Source organism: Passer domesticus, chromosome 10, assembly GCF_036417665.1.
Source record: "Passer domesticus isolate bPasDom1 chromosome 10, bPasDom1.hap1, whole genome shotgun sequence".
Taxonomy (NCBI): domain Eukaryota; kingdom Metazoa; phylum Chordata; class Aves; order Passeriformes; family Passeridae; genus Passer; species Passer domesticus.
The window spans coordinates 1,327,676-1,349,385 of record NC_087483.1 but is presented as its reverse complement, the minus strand read 5'-3'; the positions used below and the strand labels follow the sequence as shown (position 1 = coordinate 1,349,385).

The following is a 21,710-nucleotide window of genomic DNA, read 5'->3' as shown; positions in this document are numbered from 1 at the left end:
TGACAGAAGCAAAGGCACATTGCTGACAATTTGGGCAGGTGTTTGCCATGGATCTTGCCTGATCTTGGGTAATTTTAAAGATGCTGAGCGGTGCAGGAATGTTTTGATGGTGGAAGTGGTGGCGGATCCTAGCCTGTTCAAAAACATTCTGTGGGGAGGTTTGGACAACCCTTGCTGGGGCATCTGCTCTAACATTGCCTACTATGAACCCAGGAAGGGTGGTATGAGGCCTTGTGTGCATGATATAGCGTGGGTGTTGTCTGTGGGACAAAAGAGAAATGAATGCTGAAAGCAAATGCTCTAGTTGGGGTTAGAAATGTCTTTGAAAATGGAATTTTCAGCCCGCTGCACTAGGCCATAGACATCTGCCGAATCAGTGATCAAAGGAATAGGTTCTCTGAAAGTGGAGAAGGTCCTAAGGACTGCAGTCAATTCAGCAATTTGGGCAGGGTGAGGATCCCGTGGCTTGGCTTTTGTCTCTTGAGCAATGCGGAGCCAGGGCAGTGCAGAGCAGGGTGGGAAGCAGAGCCCGGAGCCTTTGGAGGCTGCAAGGCTTAAACATCAGCCCCTGCAGCAGCCCAGATGCAGGTGCCACAGTTGCCAAGGCTGTCAAGGCCTTGAGAGCGGGCAGGTGGATTTTGCATCCCTGTGGGCTGATGGCGGCTCTGGAGTCAGGAGTGGCTGTGGCTGCAGCAGGAAGGGTGGCTGAAAGTTTCCTGCCTTGCTTTGGTGGCATGGCTGCAGGGGCCAGTGCAGTGAGAGCCCCCTCTGTGCTGGTGAGAGCTCAGCTCTTGGGGACGCGGCTGTGCCCCAGCCCAGGAGCAGCAGCAGTGGCCAGCGGCAGCAGTGGTGTCAGTGGGACCCCCTGTGCACAGGGAGCCCCAGCCGCGGGGTGGCCGTGGCAGCAGCCCCAGGGAGCTCCAGCCCCGGGATCCCGGAACAAGTGGAAATCCCAACTCTGCAAATGCTGCCTGTACCCAAAGGAATGACAAAGAGAAGTGAGGTTTTAAAAAGAAGCAGTATTTATTTGCCAAGGATCGGCAAACACGAGTATTTACAGAACATCTTTCATTACAACAATCCTTATAACAACAACAATAACAATCTACAGAACATATTTACATGGGATCCTATGGACTAACAATCTTTGAAACATAATTACAGAGAACTTCTAACCGCAGAACATATTTACAGAATTCTTCTACTGTTTCAAACATATTTACAGAGGCGTCACATCGGTGACCATCATCGGCATCAGTCCTGGAAGAAAGGAAGCAGCAAGCTGGACTCTGCTGCTGGCACTAAACCCAGCTGTGCTAACAGCAGGGCCTCAGGGGCTGGGACAGGGCTGGCAGGGCTGGTGTGGCCCCAGGCAAGTGCAGGGCAGGCCAGGGCTGGTGCTTGTGGCAGCACAATCCAGGCCCCCTGCGGGCAGCGTGTCCCTGAGCGGGGCCATCCAGCCCAGCCCCAGCCTGGCGTCAGGGCAGCCACTGTGTCTGTGGGCAGAGCATGGGGAGCATCCACGCTGAGCCTGCCCTGGCCCAGCCTGTGGCCGTTCCCTCTGCTCCTGTGCCTTTTCCTGGGAGCACAGCCCGAAACCCAGCTGTCCCTCCTGTCAGGGAGTTGTGCAGAGGCAGAAGGGCCCCCTGAGCCTCCTTTTCTCCAGGCTGAGCCCCTTTGCAGCTGCCTCAGCCCCTCCTGGGGCTCCAGCCAGGATAGAATCCTGGTGCTGTACAAAGATTAGTGTACAGACCTGCCATAGGTGCCTTTGTCAGCACATTTTAAACTTTCCTGGCTACAGAAAGGCTCTGCAGCAAACACACGAGTCAAGTCAGCAGGGACAGTGCCAATGTCCTTTGGCAATGCGTGCGGCCCGGCCCGGCCCCGCGCTCGGTGCCGCGGTTGCCTGGGCCCTCAGCGTCTGTGCCGGCGCCGCGGCCTCAGCGCCAGAGCTCGGCCCTGGCTGCTCGTTCGCAGCCTCGGCGCCTTTAGGCCGCTGCACTCGGCCATTGCTACGGCAATTGTTGGCACAGCATTGGTTTCTGTCAGCCACTGCTGTCAATTGGCAGAGAATTGGTCTCTGTGAGCGACTCCTGAACTCGCAAAGCATTGGTCTTTTTGCGAGGGACTCCGGAACTCTCAGAACATTGGTTTGTGCCAGGGACTCCGGAACTCGCAAAGCATTGGTCTTTGCGAGGGAGTCCTGAATTTCCTTTGAAGGTAAAGATTGACTCAAATTGTACTTTCTGGTTTTGTCCCATCTGTGCTCTGAAAGAGAATGCCACAGGGAGATACAGGATGGTGGCATGTACAGCTGAGGGGATGAACAATAGATGGTCTACTGATGGTGCTTTTTGCTCACTGAACAAATGCAACATTTCCTAAGTACACTAGTTTATAGAGTTTTTCCTGTAGTATTTATTTAAACTACTTATAGGTGAGTGAATTCTGTTCAAATTTCAGTGGGTTGTTATGATCTGGTTATTAAAATGTTTAAGGAGGTGCCCCTGAATTAAGGTGCAAAATGAGACCATCTGCCAAAGTGGATAGTCTGGATTTTATGTAACAGTAAATGTGAGGAAGAGAGAGGGAGAAAGAAATAGAAAAAGGAGGGGGGGACGGAGGTTGATGGGAAGGGGGCATGAAAGAGAGTGACAGAGACAGATTTAGTAGAAAAGATCACCATTCCATGGATCCCATCCCATCCCATTCAATCCTCTTCTGGTCTTCTCTGTGGTGAGGTTTCGCAAAATGTAAGACTCCAATGGATGAATGCGGATTTGGGCAAGGTGGGACAGCCCAGGTACCTCCCTGGGGAAGGGCAAGTTGGGCTCTGTCTTTTGCTACTTTCAAATAATATACATTGTTAGCACCAGTATATCCTTTGAGTCTGCCACGAATTGGGCAGTGGATTTTCGGATCTGTTGTGTTACTTTGCATGCCATGCAGTCATCTGGTGCAAGGCCTCAGAAATGGCTCTGGGGGCACTTTGGGGGTCTTTGATGGGCTATGACACCCCCTGAGCTGCCCCTGATGGGAATGTCCCCTGGATGTGGCCTTCTGGGGGTGGGGGTTGTAGAGCTGAGCCAGTTTGTGTGAGGGAGGATGGGTGTCCACTGCCCCTTACCAGAGGTTGTGCCACAGACCCAAAATTTCCTCCTGCCCCTCTGTTGATGGGAGGTGTGTGTGCAAACCTGGCCTCAGCAGAGGAGTCTGTGGCTGTGACTTGCCCAGCCTGAAGGCAGACAGAGCTGATTTTCAGGACAGCTGCTGGCTGTGGCTATGGTGTGGATCTATTTTTCTCCCTTGGCCTTGTTCACTTCTCCCGAGACCTGAGCTAATGGGGCAATAGTGTCACCTTTATCTTGCCTCAAGTTCCCATGTGGGCCTTAACTCCCAGTCCCAAGTTCCAGTCAGGAGGCATTTTCAGGGAAGGGTGGGCTTGGGTGCTCTCAGCTTCTTTGTACAGTTTTGTCACAATTGGAAAAAAGTCCTTTGTAGCAATATTTAAGCCATGAGCCATAACATTGCAGTCTCTCCCAAGTCCAGTGAGGAGCAGCTGAGAGAGCAGGGGTTGTTTAGCCTAAAGAAGAGGAGGTCCACTCAAGCTGGTTTTAAGTAATATTTAAGCTACAGCTTTGTCTGTTCTAAGTATTATTAATGTTCAGCTTTTTAGCTCCAGATTTCAGCAAGATCCATTTTTGAATTGCACAAGGGAGCCATCTAGTCCAAATAAAGTCCAACTAGAGGCCTAACAATACTAGCTACTTATGCCAAGCAAGCACTTAGCTACTTTCAAATGATATAAAAGGCAGCAGTGTATGCCTTGAGTCTGCCACGAATTGGGTTCTGGATTTTCAGAGTTCCATTGTTGCTCCTTCCAGTTTTGCTGAGGCCTTGTTGCTCCTCTGTGACACCCTCCCTTCAGAATGGCTTCTGGATTCCCGAAAAAGACACCGACACCTCGTCTTTTGCTGAGGGAAAGACTGCAGCCTAGCACTGTGAGTAGCCAGTGGGGCTGTGCTCAGGCTGGCAAGTGCCCTGTTGTCCAGCAGCGCTGGGAAGCTGCAGAGCCCCTGCCCAGCTCTTTGTGCCGTGCTGCTGTTGGTGGGGGCTGTCCTGGTGCAGTAGGGAACACTGTGTGATGTTTCAGGGACAGCCCAGCGCCTTGCCTGGCTGTGCCACGGGAGCCAAGTGAAACCAATGTGCAGCTGAAGCCCTCAGCATGTGCTTCTGTGCCTGCCCTTTGCCACTGGAATTCCTTCTGTCAGGCTGGGCACTGCCCTGTGCTGCTGTGACCAACCTGCCCTTGGGCACCTGGGCATGTGGGGGGAGAGCTCAAACTCTGCCCAAAGCCTTGAGAGCCACGGCTGCTCCCAGCCAGAAGAGCTCCCAAAGCAGCTGTTCTCTCTCAGCTCCTGGGTGGGCACAGCTCCAGCCCTGCAGGCAGCACTGCAGTCAGGGCCACAAAGGTCCCTTGATGTCTGGAGCTCACTTGGCTGAAGATGCCCCAGTGCTGAGGCTCTGGCAAGGAGATCCCTGTGTTTTCTTCTCTGGAGGGCTCTGTCAGCCCAGACAGAGAAAACAAATGCTCATTAACAGAGAGAGGAAAAACTTGGACACATTCCTGTGCACCTCCCTCTTGGTACAGCTTTTCTTTCTTGCTTCTCTTGGACTCAGCCAGCAGTGCTGTCTCCTGGCTGTGAGTTATGAGTGTTGTGCAGGGATGGACTTGGGGCAGTTCTGAGAGCTCCTTCCCACTCTCTGAAAAGGGCATTGCCTCAATGCAGAGAAACGTAAGAGGAAACAAATGGCCAAAGAGCAGAAATCCCCAAACATGTCACATCAAATCACAAAGAGTCTAATGGGACACAGCCATGTGGTTGGAGTGTGTGTATTGCACCCTGTATTATTAATTGATTGGTACTAAGTATTTCAGCAAGTAACTTCCAGGGCTTCCAGAACTGCCCAAGTGGCTGTGATCGCAAATTAATTCACCAGAACCACTTGCTCAAGATAAACCCCTCTGAACAAGCACATTTCTGAGCTTCTTTCTTGCTTAAACTGCAACCCCTTGGACGAGGACACGAGGCTTGACTCCATTTTCATCAGAAGGCTGATTTATTATGTTGTATATTATACTAAAATACTACATTACAACTATACTAAAAGAACAGAGAGAAGAAGATCAGAAGGCTACAAAGACAAGAATAGAATAGGAATGAATAACAAAAATCCTGTGACTCTCACAGCCCCGGCACAGGTGGCTGTGATGGGTCACTGATTGAAAACAATCTACATGAACCAATGGAAGATGCACCCGCGGCATTCCACAGCAGCAGATAGCCATTGTTTACATTTCTTTCCTGAGGCCCTCAGCTCCTCAGGACAGGAAAAATCCTAGCAGATGCTTTTTCACTAAAAATCCTGGCAACACTTCTTGCTGTTTTTTGTTTTTGTTATTGTTTTTGGTTTGGTTTTTTGTTTGGTTTTTTTTTGTTTGTTTCCTTTCAGCTGCTTCCCTCTAAGTTCCAGCAGGAGAAGTTTCTCAGCACAAAGAAGGAGGCCAGCACTGGGGGGAGTATTCTGCCCAGAATTGGCCCATGGATAGACCTGAGCAAGAATGGTCCAAAGGTAGCCTTTTCCTGCTCTTTTCCTTTCTGTTTGATAGCAAGTTTGAAGAGGGTGTGTGCTTGTGACAGGCTTGCCTCCAGCAAAACACCTCAGTGTCCAGGTGCTGTTGTCATTGCAAGCTGCTGGCAGTGGTGGACTGGGAGTCCTGATGTGCACTGAGCCAACACAGATAACCTCTGCTGCAGCTGCTGGGCTGTGCTGGAGTGTGGCTGCCATTGCTAAAACAATGGGGGAAGGCTGGGGACACAAAGGCACAACATTGGCATGTGCCATTCTCCTGCTGAAGGAGCCACCTCTTGCTTTGGTGTGGTCACCATCAAACGCTCGGGGTCACAGGATTCCCTGCACAGTGGCAGCATTGGCCTTGGAAGGCCAAGCACCTGCAGGAATTCCTTCAGATTTAGCAGAACCAATTGCATTCCTGCTTTGGGTTGGAACAATGTGCTGGACCCTGACAGGGTGTTAGATTTTGCAGGCTGCCAGATGTGCAGGGGAGTAGCCCTGGGCAGAGGGGAGTGGATGTGCTTTCTGTGCTCAGTGCCTACTTAGAGGTGTGTTTCAAGCTGCTTTTGTGGCAGGACTGGCTCAGTAGAAAGCACAGTCCAAAGGGGCAGGTGAGCCAGGTGGGCTGTTGAGCAGGAAATGGGCAGCAAGAGACATGGAACACACTGGTTCAGGACTGGCCTGGAGAGGGGCCTTGGGAACACCCCAGGGAAGGGCACAAGTAAGGGACAGTGTGCTGCAGGCACTCCCTTCAGCAGGCTGTGTCTGCCCTGGAGTCACAGGAGAGCTGCTGGTGTCTCTGCAGTGACAGCAGTGTGGCTGCAGAAGGCAGACAAAGCAGGGCAGAGTCTTCTCCAAGCAGTGTCTCTGCTCCAGAAGCATTTGCTGCTGTTGTGTCATTCCAGACGTGCCTCTACAATGGCATTAAATAAGATAGCAAGAATGACAAGAAAGCACCCAGTTAAAGCTCATGGGAAAAGGAGATACCAACTCCACTTTTACCCAAGTTGCTGAGGAAATAACTGAACCTTATCCACATTCAGCATTCACCTAATTTGTCCTTTTCCTGACTTCTGTTGTACTTTGTTTTTGCCTTTACCTCTGTTAGAAAGGCAGTAACTTTTAAATGCACAGAAAGAGGAAAAAATCATCAAAGCAAAAGAAAACTGTTTATTAGTAACAATTCACTTGAGCCGTGTGTGTCTCCTTGCCCCTGGAGAGGAGCCAACACAGCCTCCAACAAAATGGCAATCTTTGTATCCCCTTTGTACCCGGCCGGGACAGTCCCTGTCCCCTTTCCCCTTGGAGAGGCACTCAGGAACTTCCCTTCTCTCTGACCACCAACTTTTGTGTCCCCTCCCCTCTCATCCTCCTTCCTTTTGGTCAGGTCTTCAACCCCGTCCCTCTGCCAGCTCACAGCAACACCCAACAAACCAACCTGAACAAATCCAACCCACAAACAACACACAGAACCAACAAATTCCATCCTTTCACTTCATAACCTTTTGGCTTCATCCAAATGTCACCTCATCTCTGACACCTCCTCTGGTACTGTTCTCGTCATCCTGAGGCCTAAGTTCTAGATCCAAACAGAAATTTTCAGTTGTGTGGGCCTCAGTTTCCCTGTCTCAGAGTAAAGGACATCCCAGAATTGTTTCTCCTAGAGTCTGATGTAAATTTGTGGGTTTTACTTACTGCATGAGTGCTCAGGCCGTGCCTCAGGGGGCACAGGGCTGTGCTTAAGGAAAGTGCTGCCTGGCATTGTGGAGAAGGAAAGCTGGAGAAATCAAAAGAGTAGCTTGGCTTGAACCTGCTGGAAGCTGACCAAGCAGTTCTTGATCAGCTCAGAGCAGAGGTGGGTGAGCCACTGTTTGCCCAGTGTGTCCTGGGCAGATGTGCTCCCCCAGAGTCTGCACTTCACTGGGGGTCAGTGTAAGATTGTCCTTCATGAGCCTTCCTCCCAGCAGCTGAAGCTGTCCCTGCTCTCTCTCGCCTCTCCAGCTGCCGTCAGCTGCCCCGAAACAGAGCTTGTTTCAGGTTTCCCCACCAGAGATGGTGTTTCAGAACTTCGTGGCTCGGGAGGTCTCTGAAATGGTGCTGTCTGTGACGAATAAGGACAAGGTAAGTGCTGGCACCTGGAGCTTGAATCCTGTGCTAGAAGAGGAGAGTGCTGTCATTGCCCAAGTGGGCAGCAAAGCAAGTTATCTGCTGTAGCACATGCAGGAGAAAATGTCTCAGCCCCTTGTTCTGCAAGATGATGGGAATCTTCGTGTGCTGGGAATTGTGCCCTGATTTTGTCCATGCATTGATGGTGTCTATCCCAAAGGAGTTTCCTTCTTTTGAAAGCTGTGGATTGATAGGAATGTTGAGGCCTGTACAGTTCTGACCTGCTCTCAAGCTTTGCCTTGAGTCTATAGCACCTCCTGTGTCTCCTTGGTTAATCTTGGCTCCTGGTAGGAATCTCTGCTGCTCTCAGCCTGTTGGGCTCCCTTTGTGCAGCTCACAGTCAAAGCTCAGGGGCTGAGTCTGCTCCACTTGATGCTGGAATCACTTCTCATTAAGGGCATTGGCACTGCAGGAAACGTGTTCTGGAACAGCCCTGGAATCAGAGTGATGTAGCAGAAGCAGTGGGAGCCCTTTAGGTGCCACTTGAGGCTCCTGCTAAGCTTCATCCCGCTCTGCTCAGCTTTTCCAAGAGCAACACGGTGCTCTGCTTTCCCTTTGGAGAGCCACAGCACATGCAAAGCCATGTGCTCCTGGAGGTTTCCACCTTCACTTGAAGAAATTGTGATGGTTTTGCAATTTCCCAAGAGAGTTGAGAGGGGAAAAGTTGAAAAATGTCAGCAGTTGTGTTCCAGTGTAACGAGGAAAACAGAGACCATTGGAATTTCAGTCAGGGCAACTTTTTCTTAGATGAGCCTTGTGCCAAGGGTAGGCTGGTGGGAACAGAAAGGAGGGAGTCCAAATCATCTGGTTTAGACTTGTTGAGATTATTTTGGTGCTCAGTGTGCTAGAAAATGCATGTTTGCTGTGTCTGTGAATGCCAGAGGGCAGACCCTGGCCCGTGGCTGCAGGCAGCAATGCCCAGCAGCCCAGCTTGCCTGCACAGGCAGCAAGAAGCCCTGGAGAGCCAAGATTGGCTTTTCATACTGGAAGCACAGTGTCAGTCAGTGCTGGTCATGTTTCTCCAGGCAGAAAATGCCTTTGAAGCCCACAGTCCATAGGCACAGCCTGTCTGTGTTTCTGTCACTTTTGACAAGATGATTGCTCTCATGGTTTTATGACTCTTCCTTGCTGCTTTACTGCCCATTTAAATTCTCTTTGCCATCTCCTTGTTTTAGGGATTGTCTTGTTGTTCCTTTGGCTTTTCAGGTTTGCTTTTATTCCCAGTAAGGCCACAGTGTTTGGTCTCCTCTCTTGCTGGTGTGCCTGCATGACTGTATCCCCAGAATGTGCCTACCCAAACGTGATCTGCTAGAAGGGAATTTCTTCCTTCCCCCAGGAGAATGTGCTGGTTTGCTTTCAGGGAGCACATTCCCCCTCTGGAACATGACTGCATGGCTGAGTGCAGGCAGGAGCCAGCAGGTTTTTTGGCCTTGTTGAATGTACAGATGACTTGGTTCAGGTGCTCTGTCTCCATCCTGCTGGTGCTGACCTGCTTGGCCCTTCCTTGCCACCAGGCCCTGCCCCGCTGGCCCTGGCCAAAATGCTGGAGCCAGAGAGAAGGGACTCCAGCTGACCCTTGTGAATGATGTGCCTGCACCTGCTCAGCTGGAAGGGCTTTGGAAAAGGGGTCAAGGAGGGATGTCAGCAGGGCAGGGACAGGTCTCCTGTCGTCCTGTTTGCACAAGTGTCAAAATCATCATTTGATGTCTTTGCTGCAGATTCCTCGGCTGGTGAAGGTGTGCATGGAGAGCTGCCCTTATTTCCAGCTGGCGTGCCCCAGGGGTGTGTACCACACGGTGCCAGCAGGCGCCTCTGCCCCGTGCGCATCCACTTCAGCCCCTAGGAGAACAAGGTGAGCCTGGAGGAGCCCGAGCATAGAATTCTCTGCAAAGCCATTGTTTTCCCTGCACTCTGGGTGCAGCCCATTCCATGCTGGGAGCTTGGCTCCAGGCCGTGGGCAGGCAGCCTGCAGCCAGTCCCAGCTTGGCACGGGCTGCCAGGCACTGCAGCCAGGCCTGACAGGCTCTGCTTCCCCTCCCTGCACATCCCTGAGCATTGCCAAGGGAAGATGCACAGGGAACAGGATGAAAATGACAGAGGGCTGTTGATAGATGTTGGGCCATCTCTAGGTACAGCGGAAGGGGGTTCATGATGATGAGGAACAAAGAGGTCAGAGAGCTTTCCTCCTTCCCGGCTGGCAAGAGCTTCCCTGCCTCCCCCTGGGCTGGAGCAAGGACGGTGCTTTTTCCCAGCCTCTGCTCTGCAGCCTTGCAGCTGTGCTGTGCCAGAGCGCAAGTGAGCATGGTGCAGCTGCAGGGCCAGGGCAGAGGATGTGCTGTGCCCGTGAGCCTGGCCTGGCACAGGCACAGGCACACTGTTGCCAGGTTTTTAGAAGGTTTTTGGCAGGTTTGTAGAAGGTTTTTGGCGGGTTTTTAGAAGGTTTTTGGTTGGTTTTTAGAAGGTTTTTGGCAGGTTTTCTGAATATTTTGCCAAGTTTTTAGTAGGTTTTTGCCAGGTTTTTTTTTTGCTGGGTGCCCTTGGTCAGCAGGAGGTTGCTGAGCTGCAGGGGACTTGGACACCTGCCTGCAGGAGCTGGTGTAGGGCAGGTCCAAGCTGCAGGCAGAGCTGTGAGCCCAGAGCCCATGGCAGTGACACTGCTGTGCCTTTGTCTTCATGCCTGTCCCTGTGCTTGCTCTGTCAGCTGGCACCCATTGCGTGCCAAAGGTGCTTTTGTGTGCAGGTTTGAACAGCAGTGCTGAGGCCCTGGCAAGTCTGATCTCAGTGCTGGGATCTGGGGGGTCAGTGTTGTGATCTGGGGGCTTGTTCATACAGAAGGGTTGAGGACATGGCATGGAAGGGAGGAAGCCTTGCAGGGAAACAAAGAGAGGCTCTTTCCAACAGCATGCTAGAAAGCAATGTTAGCACTGTTACCACTGTTCTCCTCCTGACTTGGTTGGAGAGGCAAAGTTGGAGGGGAGTTCTGAGCCAACTATGTTTCTACACCAAGCCAGAGGTGCAGGAGCTCTTTGGGTGCAGCTGTTTTCTCATCTTTTTTTTTTTGCTGCTTTGAGTCAGTTTAACTTTGTCCTATTCTCAAACAGTGGGAATATAGAAAGCTAAAGAGGAATGTCCTGTGTTCCCTAGCTCCATGTTCCTTAGAAGGGACTTAGGAATTACTGAACATCATTAAAATTTAGAGTAAAAATGATGGTGGCCTAGGGCAGTTCTCTGGATGACCAAGTGACAGAAGAGCTTAATGCCACTGAGACAGGTTTTGCAAAGTGCGCTAGTGCCTCTAAAATGTGACATATTAGTAGAGCTTAATGTTCATTTAGGGTGGGATAGGTAAATTGATGCCCTTGAAGAGTTATAGGAAATGGTTTTTCTTCTGCCATGGGGACGGCACTAAATGCCCTGTGCTGAGGCAGTTTCTTTTCCTGCAGGATTATTCCCACGAGCTCACCTGCATCACTACAAGGGGAAGGATAGTGGTGCCAATTCGGGCCATTGCTGCCCGAGCTGTCCTGGACTTCCCTGAGCAGCTGGACTTCTCCAGGTGTCCAGTCAAGAGCAGCAGCCAGAAGACTCTGCTGCTCCACAACTCTGGGAACCTGGAAGCTCGTTTCCAGCTGAGCACCCAGAGGTGAGGATCTGTCCTTGTGCAAAACACCTTTGAGTGATAACAGGGCTGGGAAAGAGCAACAAAAGGAGCCTGAGCATCCCTGCAGCCCTGGCTGGAAGGGAGCAGGATGGATGGCAGCTGCTCTTGCCTTCAGTGTTCTTAGCAGGATGCAGCCTTTGAGCTTTCTCTGTCCCAGCTTTCCTGGAGGCTGCTGGAACATGTTGGCAGCTGGCTTGCACCCTGCTGAGCACAAGCAGCTCCTGAAATGCTTTCTCAGCACTGTCAGCCAAACAGAGCCATTCTCTGGGAGGCCACAGGCACGTGGCCTTGCAGGGGTCCCTGCATCAGATGCCCAACATGAGCTGTGCTGCAGGCAGCCCGTGCAGTTCCTGTTCCTGAAGCTGATCTGATTTCCCTTGTCAGCGGAGGGCATCAGTCACCTCTTGTGTTCCATGATGAACCTTTGAAAGCCAGTTTAAAATTTCAAACAGAGATTTAAATCTCTGAATAAGGTTGTGCCCCCTTTTCCTTGAGATTTCTTTTTGAATACTCTGAAGTTCCTGTGTTTCTGCTGTTTTTTTCATTTTGGTTTAAGTGTTTGCCAAAAGATCATGAATTCTTCCTTGGGAACTTTCATGAAGGTCGAGCTCCTCTAATGCCTATCAATATACCACATGCCCATGGGTACTTGCACATGGTGTGTAGGAAATATGAGACATTTAGTGAATATTTGAAAAGCAATTGGGCTGATTTAGAAGATAAAAGTATAGAATAACTTTTGGAGGGGACCTCTGGCAATCATCTGAGCAGACACACTGCTCAAAGCAAGAGCAGTGTCTGGGGATTGCCAGGTGCCATTGGGAGATCTGGACCTGCCTTTAGATGCCGTGCAAGGAAACAAACATACAAAGGGCCCTAGTTAAACAGCAGAAGAAAACAACCTATTAAACCCCTCTCCATACCTTATCTTTTTTGCCTGTCAGTAGTGCGGTAGTGCCTGTCAGGGTGCAGTAGTGATTCATTGAAAGGGTAGATGTAACAGGATGAGAACTATCTTAAGGAACAGCTCACAATTCACAGATAAAAGGCCAAAAATTTAGCTTGCCAGCCCCATCTATTGGCACTGGTATTTTCATTTGGTTATTACAATGTCAGGGATGTCTCCTTCACGGCTCTTCTATCTGTGGGCTCAGGCAACAGCTTAGTGATGTTGGCTGAAATTCAGAGGAGTTAAGTTCAGCTGTAGAGCTTGTGTCCTTGGGTCTTGGGGAGCCAGGTCTGTGTGAGAGATGACTGCTACAGCAGGAACAGAGGAGTCTGGTGGGTACAGCCCGGGGTGAGATGTAGGAGATGCAGGGGCTGATTTGCACTTGGTTTTTCAGTCCTGAAAACTGAGTCCTGAACTGGGCTGGATCCTCTTCTCATGATAATTTGAAAAGAAGAAGATCCCTTCTTTCTCAGGCAACCCCTGAAGTCTCCCCCAGGAGTGTTATTGCCATCCTGACATCTGAGGGCAGGAGCATGTAACATGGGGCAGCAGTGGGAATGGAATGGAATGGAATGGAATGGAATGGAATGGAATGGAATGGAATGGAATGGAATGGAATGGAATGGAATGGAATGGAATGGAATGGGATGGAATGTAGTGCTGAAGTGTGGCCAGGGATTCCCTTAACTGGCAGCTTCTCTGTTCCAGTGAAATTTTTGGCAGAAGAATAAGAACAGAATGCTGTGCCTTGCCCAGAGCAGGCACTGATCCCCGAGCCCCAGCAGAGAGCTGCAGCAGCCCTGGCATCACCCCTGGAGCACATGCAGGAGCTCTGGGGCTGCTGGGGCCTTGTCTTTCCACCCCTCTCTCCAAAGCCTCACATCCAGCACATAAGCACTGCTGTCCTAAGGCTTCTCCCTCAGCCAGCAGGGATGTTCTCACCAGTGGTAATGGGAACTGGTCAGGCCCATCATTGCAGCAATAGGTCCTTCATGAGCTGAACCTGAAGCAAGTTCATCACTGCTGACGTGAACAAAGTTCAGCTTGGCAGATGTTCTCTTTATTTTTGTGTGTGATGCATTCATCACCAAAGTCCCCAGAAGACACTTGGAAGTGACAGATTGAGCAGCAGCAAAGCACCAAGGCCAGGAACTTTTGTTTCCTCAGTGGGGCTGTACAAAAGCACAAAGGCCAGCAGCTGCTGGGCAGAAGCACATTTCCCCTGAGCTCTCCCTGAGCATCAAAGCAGAGAGTCTTGTGTTTGTCAGGCAAGAGCTCTTCACCTGGTGACCAATCCTGATTGCTGCTGTTAAATCCAAAGTGCACCAACACATCTGCATAATTATTTCCAACACATTGCACAGAGTTTCTCTGCTGGGCCAAGCAAACAGTTACCAGTGTGGGCGACAACCCATAGTCCAGACTGCATTGCTGGTAAATACATAGAAACCTCCTGTTCTGCTTCCTTGATGTGCTCCTGTTCATGGTGCTTCATTGAGCTGGGATTGGATCCTTCAGACTGGAAATGGCATCCTCCTTTTGGGTTTCCATGTCACTGTATTGCTCTAATGTGCATTTGCACTCTTTCAGAGTTTTGACTGCTCCCTTTCTTAGCGTAGCTTTCATTGAAGTACTGCTAAAATGTGCCCTTTTTAGGCTGAATCAGGATCTTTTCAAGGTAAAACACACCAAAGAACCACACTGCAAATTCAACAGTTATTATTCCTTGGTCTGTAAAAAAGGACTAATACAACATCACTTTCCAACATTACACATATAGTATTAATTTTACTATTTGCAAAAAGCCAATAATATAATAGGCATTTTTCACAGTGCTGGTAACACGGAGCTGCAACCCAGCTCTGTCTCCCCTTCCCAGGGAAGTCCTGCTCCATAATCTTTATCTGCCTCCCCCAGCAGCTCAGTGGGAGGAAAAGCCACTTGAAGTGGCTGGTGGATTCTCTTCAGTTTTAGCAGAGGCTTTGAGCCAGGAGGTTCCCTTGAGGGATTCTGGCTTTGGAAACCTCTCCTGAGCCTGCAGGTGTGGAGTAAAACTACCTGCTGTGCCAGTGAACAGCAAGTTATCCTGTGATCCCTCTGAGACCCGCAGGGCTTGGGGTCAGCCCTTGCTGGGGAGCGGCTGCTTGTGAGAAATAGCCACTCACTTTTCCTCAGTTTAGAAAGGTTGATTAAACCTTATCAAAAATACAACAGAAGACTGGATGGAGAAGATGTTATGGAAGGATTTTCCCCAGGTGTGCTCGCCCACACAATGGAGGTTTTGCCTTTTAACCCTTTAGCCTCTCCCAAAATTCTGTCCATTGACCCCTTCTTCGCTGTCCTGTGGTGGAGTTCACTTCCTCCAATCTTGATTGGAGGTCAGATGTCACCATGGTGACAAGCCGACCCTCCCAAATATCCCAACCCCAGCTGTCCCTTGATAACAACTCAGGGGGTAAAAAACCTTTTCTTAACCTATAGACATGATATTTGTCTGTTAGTGGTGAGAGTCAGTCGTGGCATTGCTCATCTGTCACACTGCTGCTCCTCCCCAGGTGCTTTGCTCTCCTGCACTCGCACTTCTCTCTGCAAATCTGTGGCTTATTAAATGACCTGCTGGCTTTGTCTCTCCTCTGGCTGCAGGCAGAGTCTTTTTGGGCAGTCACAGAGAGAGCTGTGCCTGGAAAAATTAATGGAGGAGAAAGAAACAGGGAAGGAGAAGGGCTCTTGTGAAGATCGTGCTGCCCTCCTGAGAGCCCCAGGGGAGATGGCAAAGGTGCACCAGGACCCCATGTTCTCTGATGACGTTTCTTTCATTGAGCCAATGGTAAGTGATAGCTGAGAACCTCATTTTCCTCCTCTTCCTCCTCTCCCTCTTTCTCCTCCCACCCACTCCAACCCTGGCTGTGGTCACTTGGCAGATCCTCAGCTGGCCCCACATGCTGGGAGGGAGGGCATCAAGTTTCTGGTGCAGCTGCAGAGCTCACCTAAAAATGCTAAAATGCTCAAAGCATTTCTGGCCTGCAGGCTCAAGGCAGGGCTGGGAGCCTGACAAAGCCGAGCTCTGCTGCCAGGGCTGGAGCTCAGGGCACTCCGTGCGTGTCCTTGCAGTGTCACAGGGAGCAGTTCTTGTAGGGAGGGGCTGCCCCCACATGTGGGGCTCAGCAGAGGCTGTTGCAGCACTGCCAGCTCACACACTGACCTGAAGCTGGCAATGGCTGGCTGGGAAAAGGAGGCCAAACTCAGCCCAAGGTTAATCCCAGAAATGCCAATGGCCTCCTGTAACCAGCCTTGCACTATTTCTGAGTCTGCCTTCCAGTGCCATCTGTGAGCCTGGACACAAGGCTGGAAGGTTTCACTGGGCCTTTTGAGTTCTCCTGAACACAGGGAAAGAAAACCTTTTCCTTTTCTGTTTGTGCAAGCAAACTGCCACGTGCTGCCAGCAGCCAGAGCCCTGATTCTGAGCACTGGCATTGTGAGAGATGATGAATGCCTGGTGTCTGCACAGTGCAAAATCCCTTCTCCCCTTGGAGTAAAGCCCAGAATAATCCCAACCTCTGCTTTCTTTCAAAACAGGTTAAACTAATATTTTTATTTCTGGGGGAGGGGATCATGATCTCTCCTTGTGAAGAACCACCAGTGCACATTGGCAGTTACTTCCCACTGCAGCTGACAGCAGCATGATGTGAGCAAGAGCTTGTGTCAGAGCAGTAGGAAATTGTGGAGAGTGGGACCTGACCAGCATTGAGAGCTTCCAGCACTGTGTTGAGCTGCCTTTGCAGGGTTTCCTTGGGCTCCTTGTGTTGTTCACTCATCACTGATGCTCTAAACAAAGGCTGACAGGACTATGACTGAAAACAAGAAATGTGAAGTTTGAAGAGAAATGTTTTGCTGTTTCTGTTGTAGGAGGGAGAAATCGAGCCGGATGGTTTGGCCAAAATCAAGATGACTTTCAAACCCCTGGAAGCAGTGGAGTATCAAAGTGTGGCTTGTTGCAGCATCTCAGGTGCAGCTCCTTTGCCCTGCTTCTCTCCCCCTCAGTGCAGCCATGGTGCAAGCCTGAGCCCACTGGGCTGCCCTGGCAGTGCTGGGAAGAGTCCCTGGCCAGCAGGGCAGTGCTGGCACATCCCCAGTGGCCCTGCAGCTCCCAGGGAGTGTCCCGTGCAAGGCCAGGGCTCAGAGTGCTGTGTCTGGGTTCCTGATCCCAGCACAGCCCAGGCAGTGCAGGGAGAGGTTTTCATGCCATGCCTTTGCTGGCATTTCCTCAAAGGCCAGAGAGCTGCAGAGCAGAGCAGCTTTAGTGAACAAGCACTAAGCCCCTGCAGGCCCCTGGCCTCCAGGATGGCTCCACTGGACATGGATCCATCATCAGGTGGCAGGAGCTGGGTTAGAAATGTGCTCCCTGAGCCTGGATCAGCTCCCACTGGCCAGACAGCACCAGAGCAGAGGGGGCTGAGCCCCACTGAGCCCAGGCTGTTGGTAGAAGGAGCAGCCTTGGCCAGCAGCTGCTTCTCTCCCTGTGTGGGAGCTGTCACCTTGCAGCTCTCAGTCTGTGGAAACAGAGCCCAGTGCTGAGGGTCAGAAGGTGAGGACTTGGGCAACAAAGTCCTGTGCTGCTGGGCCAGGTAGTTTGGTAATTGCCCAGCTCTGGATGAGCTTTGTGCCTTCACTGAATGGATTTCCAAGCTCCTCTAGGTGCATGGGAAGGAAAGCACAGAATCCTAGGATGTTAAGGACTGAGTGGACCTTAAAGATCATCTAGTGCCAAGGCCCCTGCCATGGGCAGGGACACCTCCCCCTAGAGCAGGTAGCTGCAAGCCCCATCCAGCCTGGCTTTGAACACTTGCAGGGCTGGGACTTGCACAACTTCCCTGGGGAACCTGCTCCAGTGTCTCACCACCCTCACAGGAAAAAATATCATCCCAAATATCTAACCTAAATTTCCTTTCCTTCAATTTCTACCCATTACTGCTTGGTCTGCCCCTCCAGGACCCCTGAGATGTTTGAAACTCAGCAAACTGGTGGCTCCAATTGGAAACCAGCCCGAGGAATGGGTTAGGAATTAGAAGTCAGCCCCAAGGGATATCTGTTGAGGGAAGAGAAGGGTCCATATCTTGTCCTGCAGCATCAGGAGCTGGTGGCATCCAGCTCAGAGTCAGGGACTAGCACTGAGGCAGCCTGGAAAAGACAGTGTGACAGAGGGAATGCTTGTACTGAAATGGACATCTCTCCCCAGGCCGTGAGAATAGGCTGCCCCTGCAGCTCAGAGGGGAAGGCCAAGGACCCTTGGTTGAGCTCAGCTGTGACACTCTGGACCTTGGGGACATTTTTGTCAACACCCCCCATGTCTGTGAGGTGAGCAGCAGGGCTGGGGATGGATGCTGATGGCTCCTGAGGCAGCAGCAAGCCTGGTGGAGCTGTGGAATTCCTGCCAAGCTGGGCAGTTGTGAGCAGGGAATATTTGATGTGCTAGTCCAGTCTGGGGGGTCAGAAAGATGTGTCTGTTGTTCATGAAGGCCCAGCCCCTGCTTTTGGGCAGCCTTCCTTAGGGATCAGCTGGGAGGCTTCCTGCAAAACAAGCCCTTGGCAGGTGCAACCAGCACTGGGTGCAAAAGCTGCATGTTCAGAGGCTTTTGTGGCAGTGCCAGACACAAGGCACCTTTGGACTGGGCTCTGCAGAAGCAGCTGGAACCAACTGGCTGCCTTTGAGCTTCAGTCCACTGCCAACAGCTTCCAGTCAAGGGTCTCCTGCTCATTCCTGGAAGTCCCAGGAAAGCCTTGGGAGTTCTGTCCCTTGCTGACCAGTCCCACACTTCAGCCTTGGTGCATCTCTGGCTCTGGAAAGAGAAAAGTGTTCCTGGGAAAAAAGCAAAGGATTTTTCTACCTATTTGCGTCCACCCCCCAGTAGTGTCAAGCTTGTAAAAAACTCATGAAAGAGCAACTGAAAAGAGGCAGGAAATGAGGCACTGCATCAGGGCAAACACTTTCAAAAGCTTGACTGTAGAAGAGAAAGACACCACGAGTTTTCTATACCAAAAGATGGTGCTGTGTGTACATTTTGCTGCTGATGCCTCATTATAAATGTCTTGTTTCCATGGTGTGGGAAAAGGTGAATGAGGTGATGGTGCTGTTGGAGCTGTGCAGGCTGGGGCAGCAGCAGCTCAGTGCTGATTCACTAGGCAGCTGCAATCACCCCACGTTGCTCTCAGGGCCAGGTCTCCATGAGCTGGGTGATGCTGCCCAGAGGTGCACTGCTCTGTGTCCATGGGATAACCCCAGGGTGACTGCAGGTCTGTGCAGCTGCCACTGCTTTGCATGAAAACCCAAAGGCAGAACTTGTCCTCTTGTATCTTCTGACTTCTGCCATTCAGCAGCACAAAGCATCTTCTGCCTTTTGTGGCTGTTCATTGCATCCTTAGACAATAACTCCCAAGAAGGGAAGATTCCACACGAATTTCCACTTTGCTTTCTTGCTGCTGCAGGTGAACCTGATCAACCAAGGAGCTCTTGATGCTCCCTTCAGCTACATCCCTTCGGCCACAAAGGTGGGCTTGGGCTTCAAGTTGGCACCCCAGGAGGGCATCATTGCAGCAGGTGGGAGCCAGACTCTCCAGATCTCCTTCAGTGCCACCGTGTTGGGGAGGTTTGAGGAAGAATTCCGGTTCAGTCTGGCTGGATCTCCTACGCCTGCCATCCTGACCATCAAGTAAGGACCCTGGGAGCTTGGTGGGCACATCTGCAGCTGTCTCTGGGACATGCCCCACCTGCCTCCTGTTGGGGTGGAGCAGAGAGAAAAGGTGTTTGCTGAGGTCTTCATCTCTGCTCTGATGCTGGCACTGCTTTAGTGGGAGGATGCCTCCTGCCCTGTGTGGTACCTGGAGCTGGAATGACTCCTCCCTGCAGGGATCTCCCTCTGCCCTGGGCCATGGCAGGCAGTGGGATGGATCAGCTTTGGGCAGCAGCTGCTCTGGGATGTCCCAGCTGAACAGCCAGCAAGGCCCCCAGGGCTTTGGAGATGGGCCAGCCTGGGGCATTCTGCAGCAGCAGCAGTGCTTTTAAAAACTTCTGTTAATAATCCATGCCAGATGGGCAGCAGCAGCCTCACCTCCCCTCTCATGGCCATGCTGTGGGGGACAAGCTGTGCTCCCTGCTGCTGTGCCCAGAGGGCTCTGGTGCCTCCTGTGCACAGCCAGGAAAGGGCTGATGTGGGAATCAGGGAACTGTGCAGCAGGAACTGTGCCAAGGACTTGGGCATCATCCCCTGGGCTGGTGCCATGGCAAGAGATCATCCTGGCCCAGCACAAGGGACAAGGGGTGATGATAGGGGAGGCAGAGCTCAGTGCTCAGCACCACAGCAGCGCGAGGCCCTGTCCCTGCCAGCCTGAGCCATGTGCTGCTAGGATAATGCAGTGGGAGCAGGAGAGCTGATGCTGGCTGCTCTGCAGCTTTGGAGCTGGGCTGCTGCTCTTGGGAGGCACTGGGGCAAGGCAGTGAAGAAATGAAAGCAATCTGCACTGGATTATGACAAAAAGATAAGGGAGATGGATGAACAAGAAGAAGGAAGTTATTACTTAGCAAGAGCAAAGTGGTGAGTAGGTCTGCCCCCAGTGGAGAAAGAATGATGATGGCTTTGTTCTTGGAGGAAAAGTGCTGCTTTTTTATTTTGGAGATCAAGAGGGAACCTTCCACCATCCAATAATTGATTCTCCTCTGTCCCTCCCCTAACTGGTGATGGGATGTTTGTGCATCAGCAGCTTTCTCCTTGAGCAAGGGCAGGTGTCTCTTGTTGAGATGTGTGGAGCAGAGCCAGGGGCAGTGCTGTGAATCCAACAGAAGGCACAGGTCACTGGGCCTGGATTTTTAACCACAAGGCAGAGTGGGCATGAATTGGCATCAGCCATGAAATCAACTGGGGAGTGTTGTGCAGCTTCAAGTGCTGCTTTCAGTGGGTGTTGGTGACTTTTGCAGTGTGTCTGCTGATTTCAAGGACAGGTGAGGTGCTGTGCTAGATTCAGGACCCCCTTGTTTGGTTGTTGAAGCTGTTGCTCTTGGCTGTGCCAGCTGGTGCACTGCTGGCAAGCTGGTCCTTTCCTCTAGGATTCATCTGTGCCCTGTGTAGAAGTGTTGCTGCTCTTTTCAGAGGATGTTTGGGGCTGCCCTGGGTTCATGGCTCAGAACTGTGTCTGTAATGATGGTGTGGGTCAAACTCTGCTGAGAAAGCTCCTCCATGGGAACAGCAGTTCCAGCTAAGAAGTAGCAAAGCAGGAACCTGTGGCTGGCAGGGCTGGTTACAGAAGTTTGTGGGGACACCTTGATGTCCATGCCATTGTAGATGGGGAAACTGAGGCCCGGAGTCATGTCTGGCTGTGTGTTCAGGGTCCTTCATGGGACCAGCAGCATCCCGGGGGCTTTTCCTGCCTGCCCTGTGCCCAGAGCCCATCAGTGGCTGCTGGCTGCTGGCCACTTGGCTTTAGCTGCCTCCTGTGCCCAGGGGCACTGTGCTGAGCACATGGTGTGTGCTGGTTTGAAAGGCACGGTGCCCTGACACCAGGTTTGTGCCCCCGAGCCACGACAGCCGGAGCTTTGCAATTCCTTGAACCAAGGCATTTCCTGCTCTGTCCTCGCCATGCAGGGGCAGCGTCACTGGACCCAGTTTGCACTTCGACCTCCCTGAGCTCGACTTTGGGGACATCTCCTTTGGTGAGTGCTGCCTGGGCTGGGACACAGCGGGAGGGATCTGTGCCTTCCAAGGGAAAAGCATCCCTCCCTCCTGCTCTGCCCCAGCAGCCTCTTCAGGGTGGGAACTGCAGGGCTGCTGGTGCTGCAGGGAGCATTTGGCCATTGTCAGATCAAACAGAAGCAAGGCATAGAAAGTCAGGATTTTCTGGTGTCTGTCCTGCTTGAAAAGACAGATGTCTGCCAAGGAAGGTGGGAATCTTCCTGGAATGGAAAGATGAGCCCCTCCCTCCAAATGATGATACCTTTGAAATTACAGAGCTCAAACGATGGGGAAAGGAATAACAGTTCTTTCCTAGACTATATCAGGAGAGCCCAGAGAACAAGAGCAGATGTTTGCCAGCTCCCAAGTCCCATTTTTTCCCTTTGGTGCAGTGAGGATCCCAGCAGGAGGAGCTGTGGGCTCTGGCAGGGCAGTGATCCCCTGCCAGCCGGCAGCGGCAGGGAAGGAGGGAAGGAGGGAAATGCTCCTTTTGCAGAGGGACAGAGGGCAGGGGGATGTGGGCAGTGCCTGAGAGCAGCAGGCAGCAGCGGGGAAGGCAGGCAGGGTGGGTGCCAGG

General features: G+C 51.7%; 1 protein-coding gene across 6 annotated transcripts; it reads left to right on the top strand.

Moving 5' to 3' along the window:
* The first annotated feature begins 2,022 nt into the window (after positions 1–2,022).
* On the top strand, positions 2,023–21,477 carry LOC135308436 (hydrocephalus-inducing protein-like). Of its 6 annotated transcripts, XM_064433334.1 has the most exons (9): positions 2,023–2,220; positions 3,885–4,001; positions 5,515–5,634; positions 7,639–7,758; positions 9,522–9,655; positions 11,247–11,446; positions 15,057–15,240; positions 18,897–19,120; positions 21,047–21,477. In XM_064433334.1, exons 7-9 carry the CDS (start codon positions 15,106–15,108, stop codon positions 21,282–21,284), a joined length of 597 nt encoding a protein of 198 aa, XP_064289404.1. In that variant the 5' UTR covers positions 2,023–2,220; positions 3,885–4,001; positions 5,515–5,634; positions 7,639–7,758; positions 9,522–9,655; positions 11,247–11,446; positions 15,057–15,105; the 3' UTR covers positions 21,285–21,477. The 6 variants fall into 6 exon arrangements, with proteins under 6 accessions (XP_064289404.1, XP_064289406.1, XP_064289409.1 ...); XM_064433336.1 differs by lacking the exon at positions 7,639–7,758; XM_064433339.1 differs by lacking the exon at positions 21,047–21,477 and having other exon boundaries at positions 18,897–19,135.
* Positions 21,478–21,710: the final 233 nt, after the last annotated feature.

Excerpts from the sequence above, each read along its gene's own strand:
- LOC135308436 (XM_064433336.1), top strand. The coding sequence starts at position 15,106 with ATGGAGGAGAAAGAAACAGGGAAGGAGAAGGGCTCTTGTGAAGATCGT. Across the intron at positions 15,241-18,896 it reads TTTCTTTCATTGAGCCAATG|GTGAACCTGATCAACCAAGG; the intron begins GTAAGTGATAGC and ends TTGCTGCTGCAG. Across the intron at positions 19,121-21,046 it reads CCTGCCATCCTGACCATCAA|GGGCAGCGTCACTGGACCCA; the intron begins GTAAGGACCCTG and ends CTCGCCATGCAG.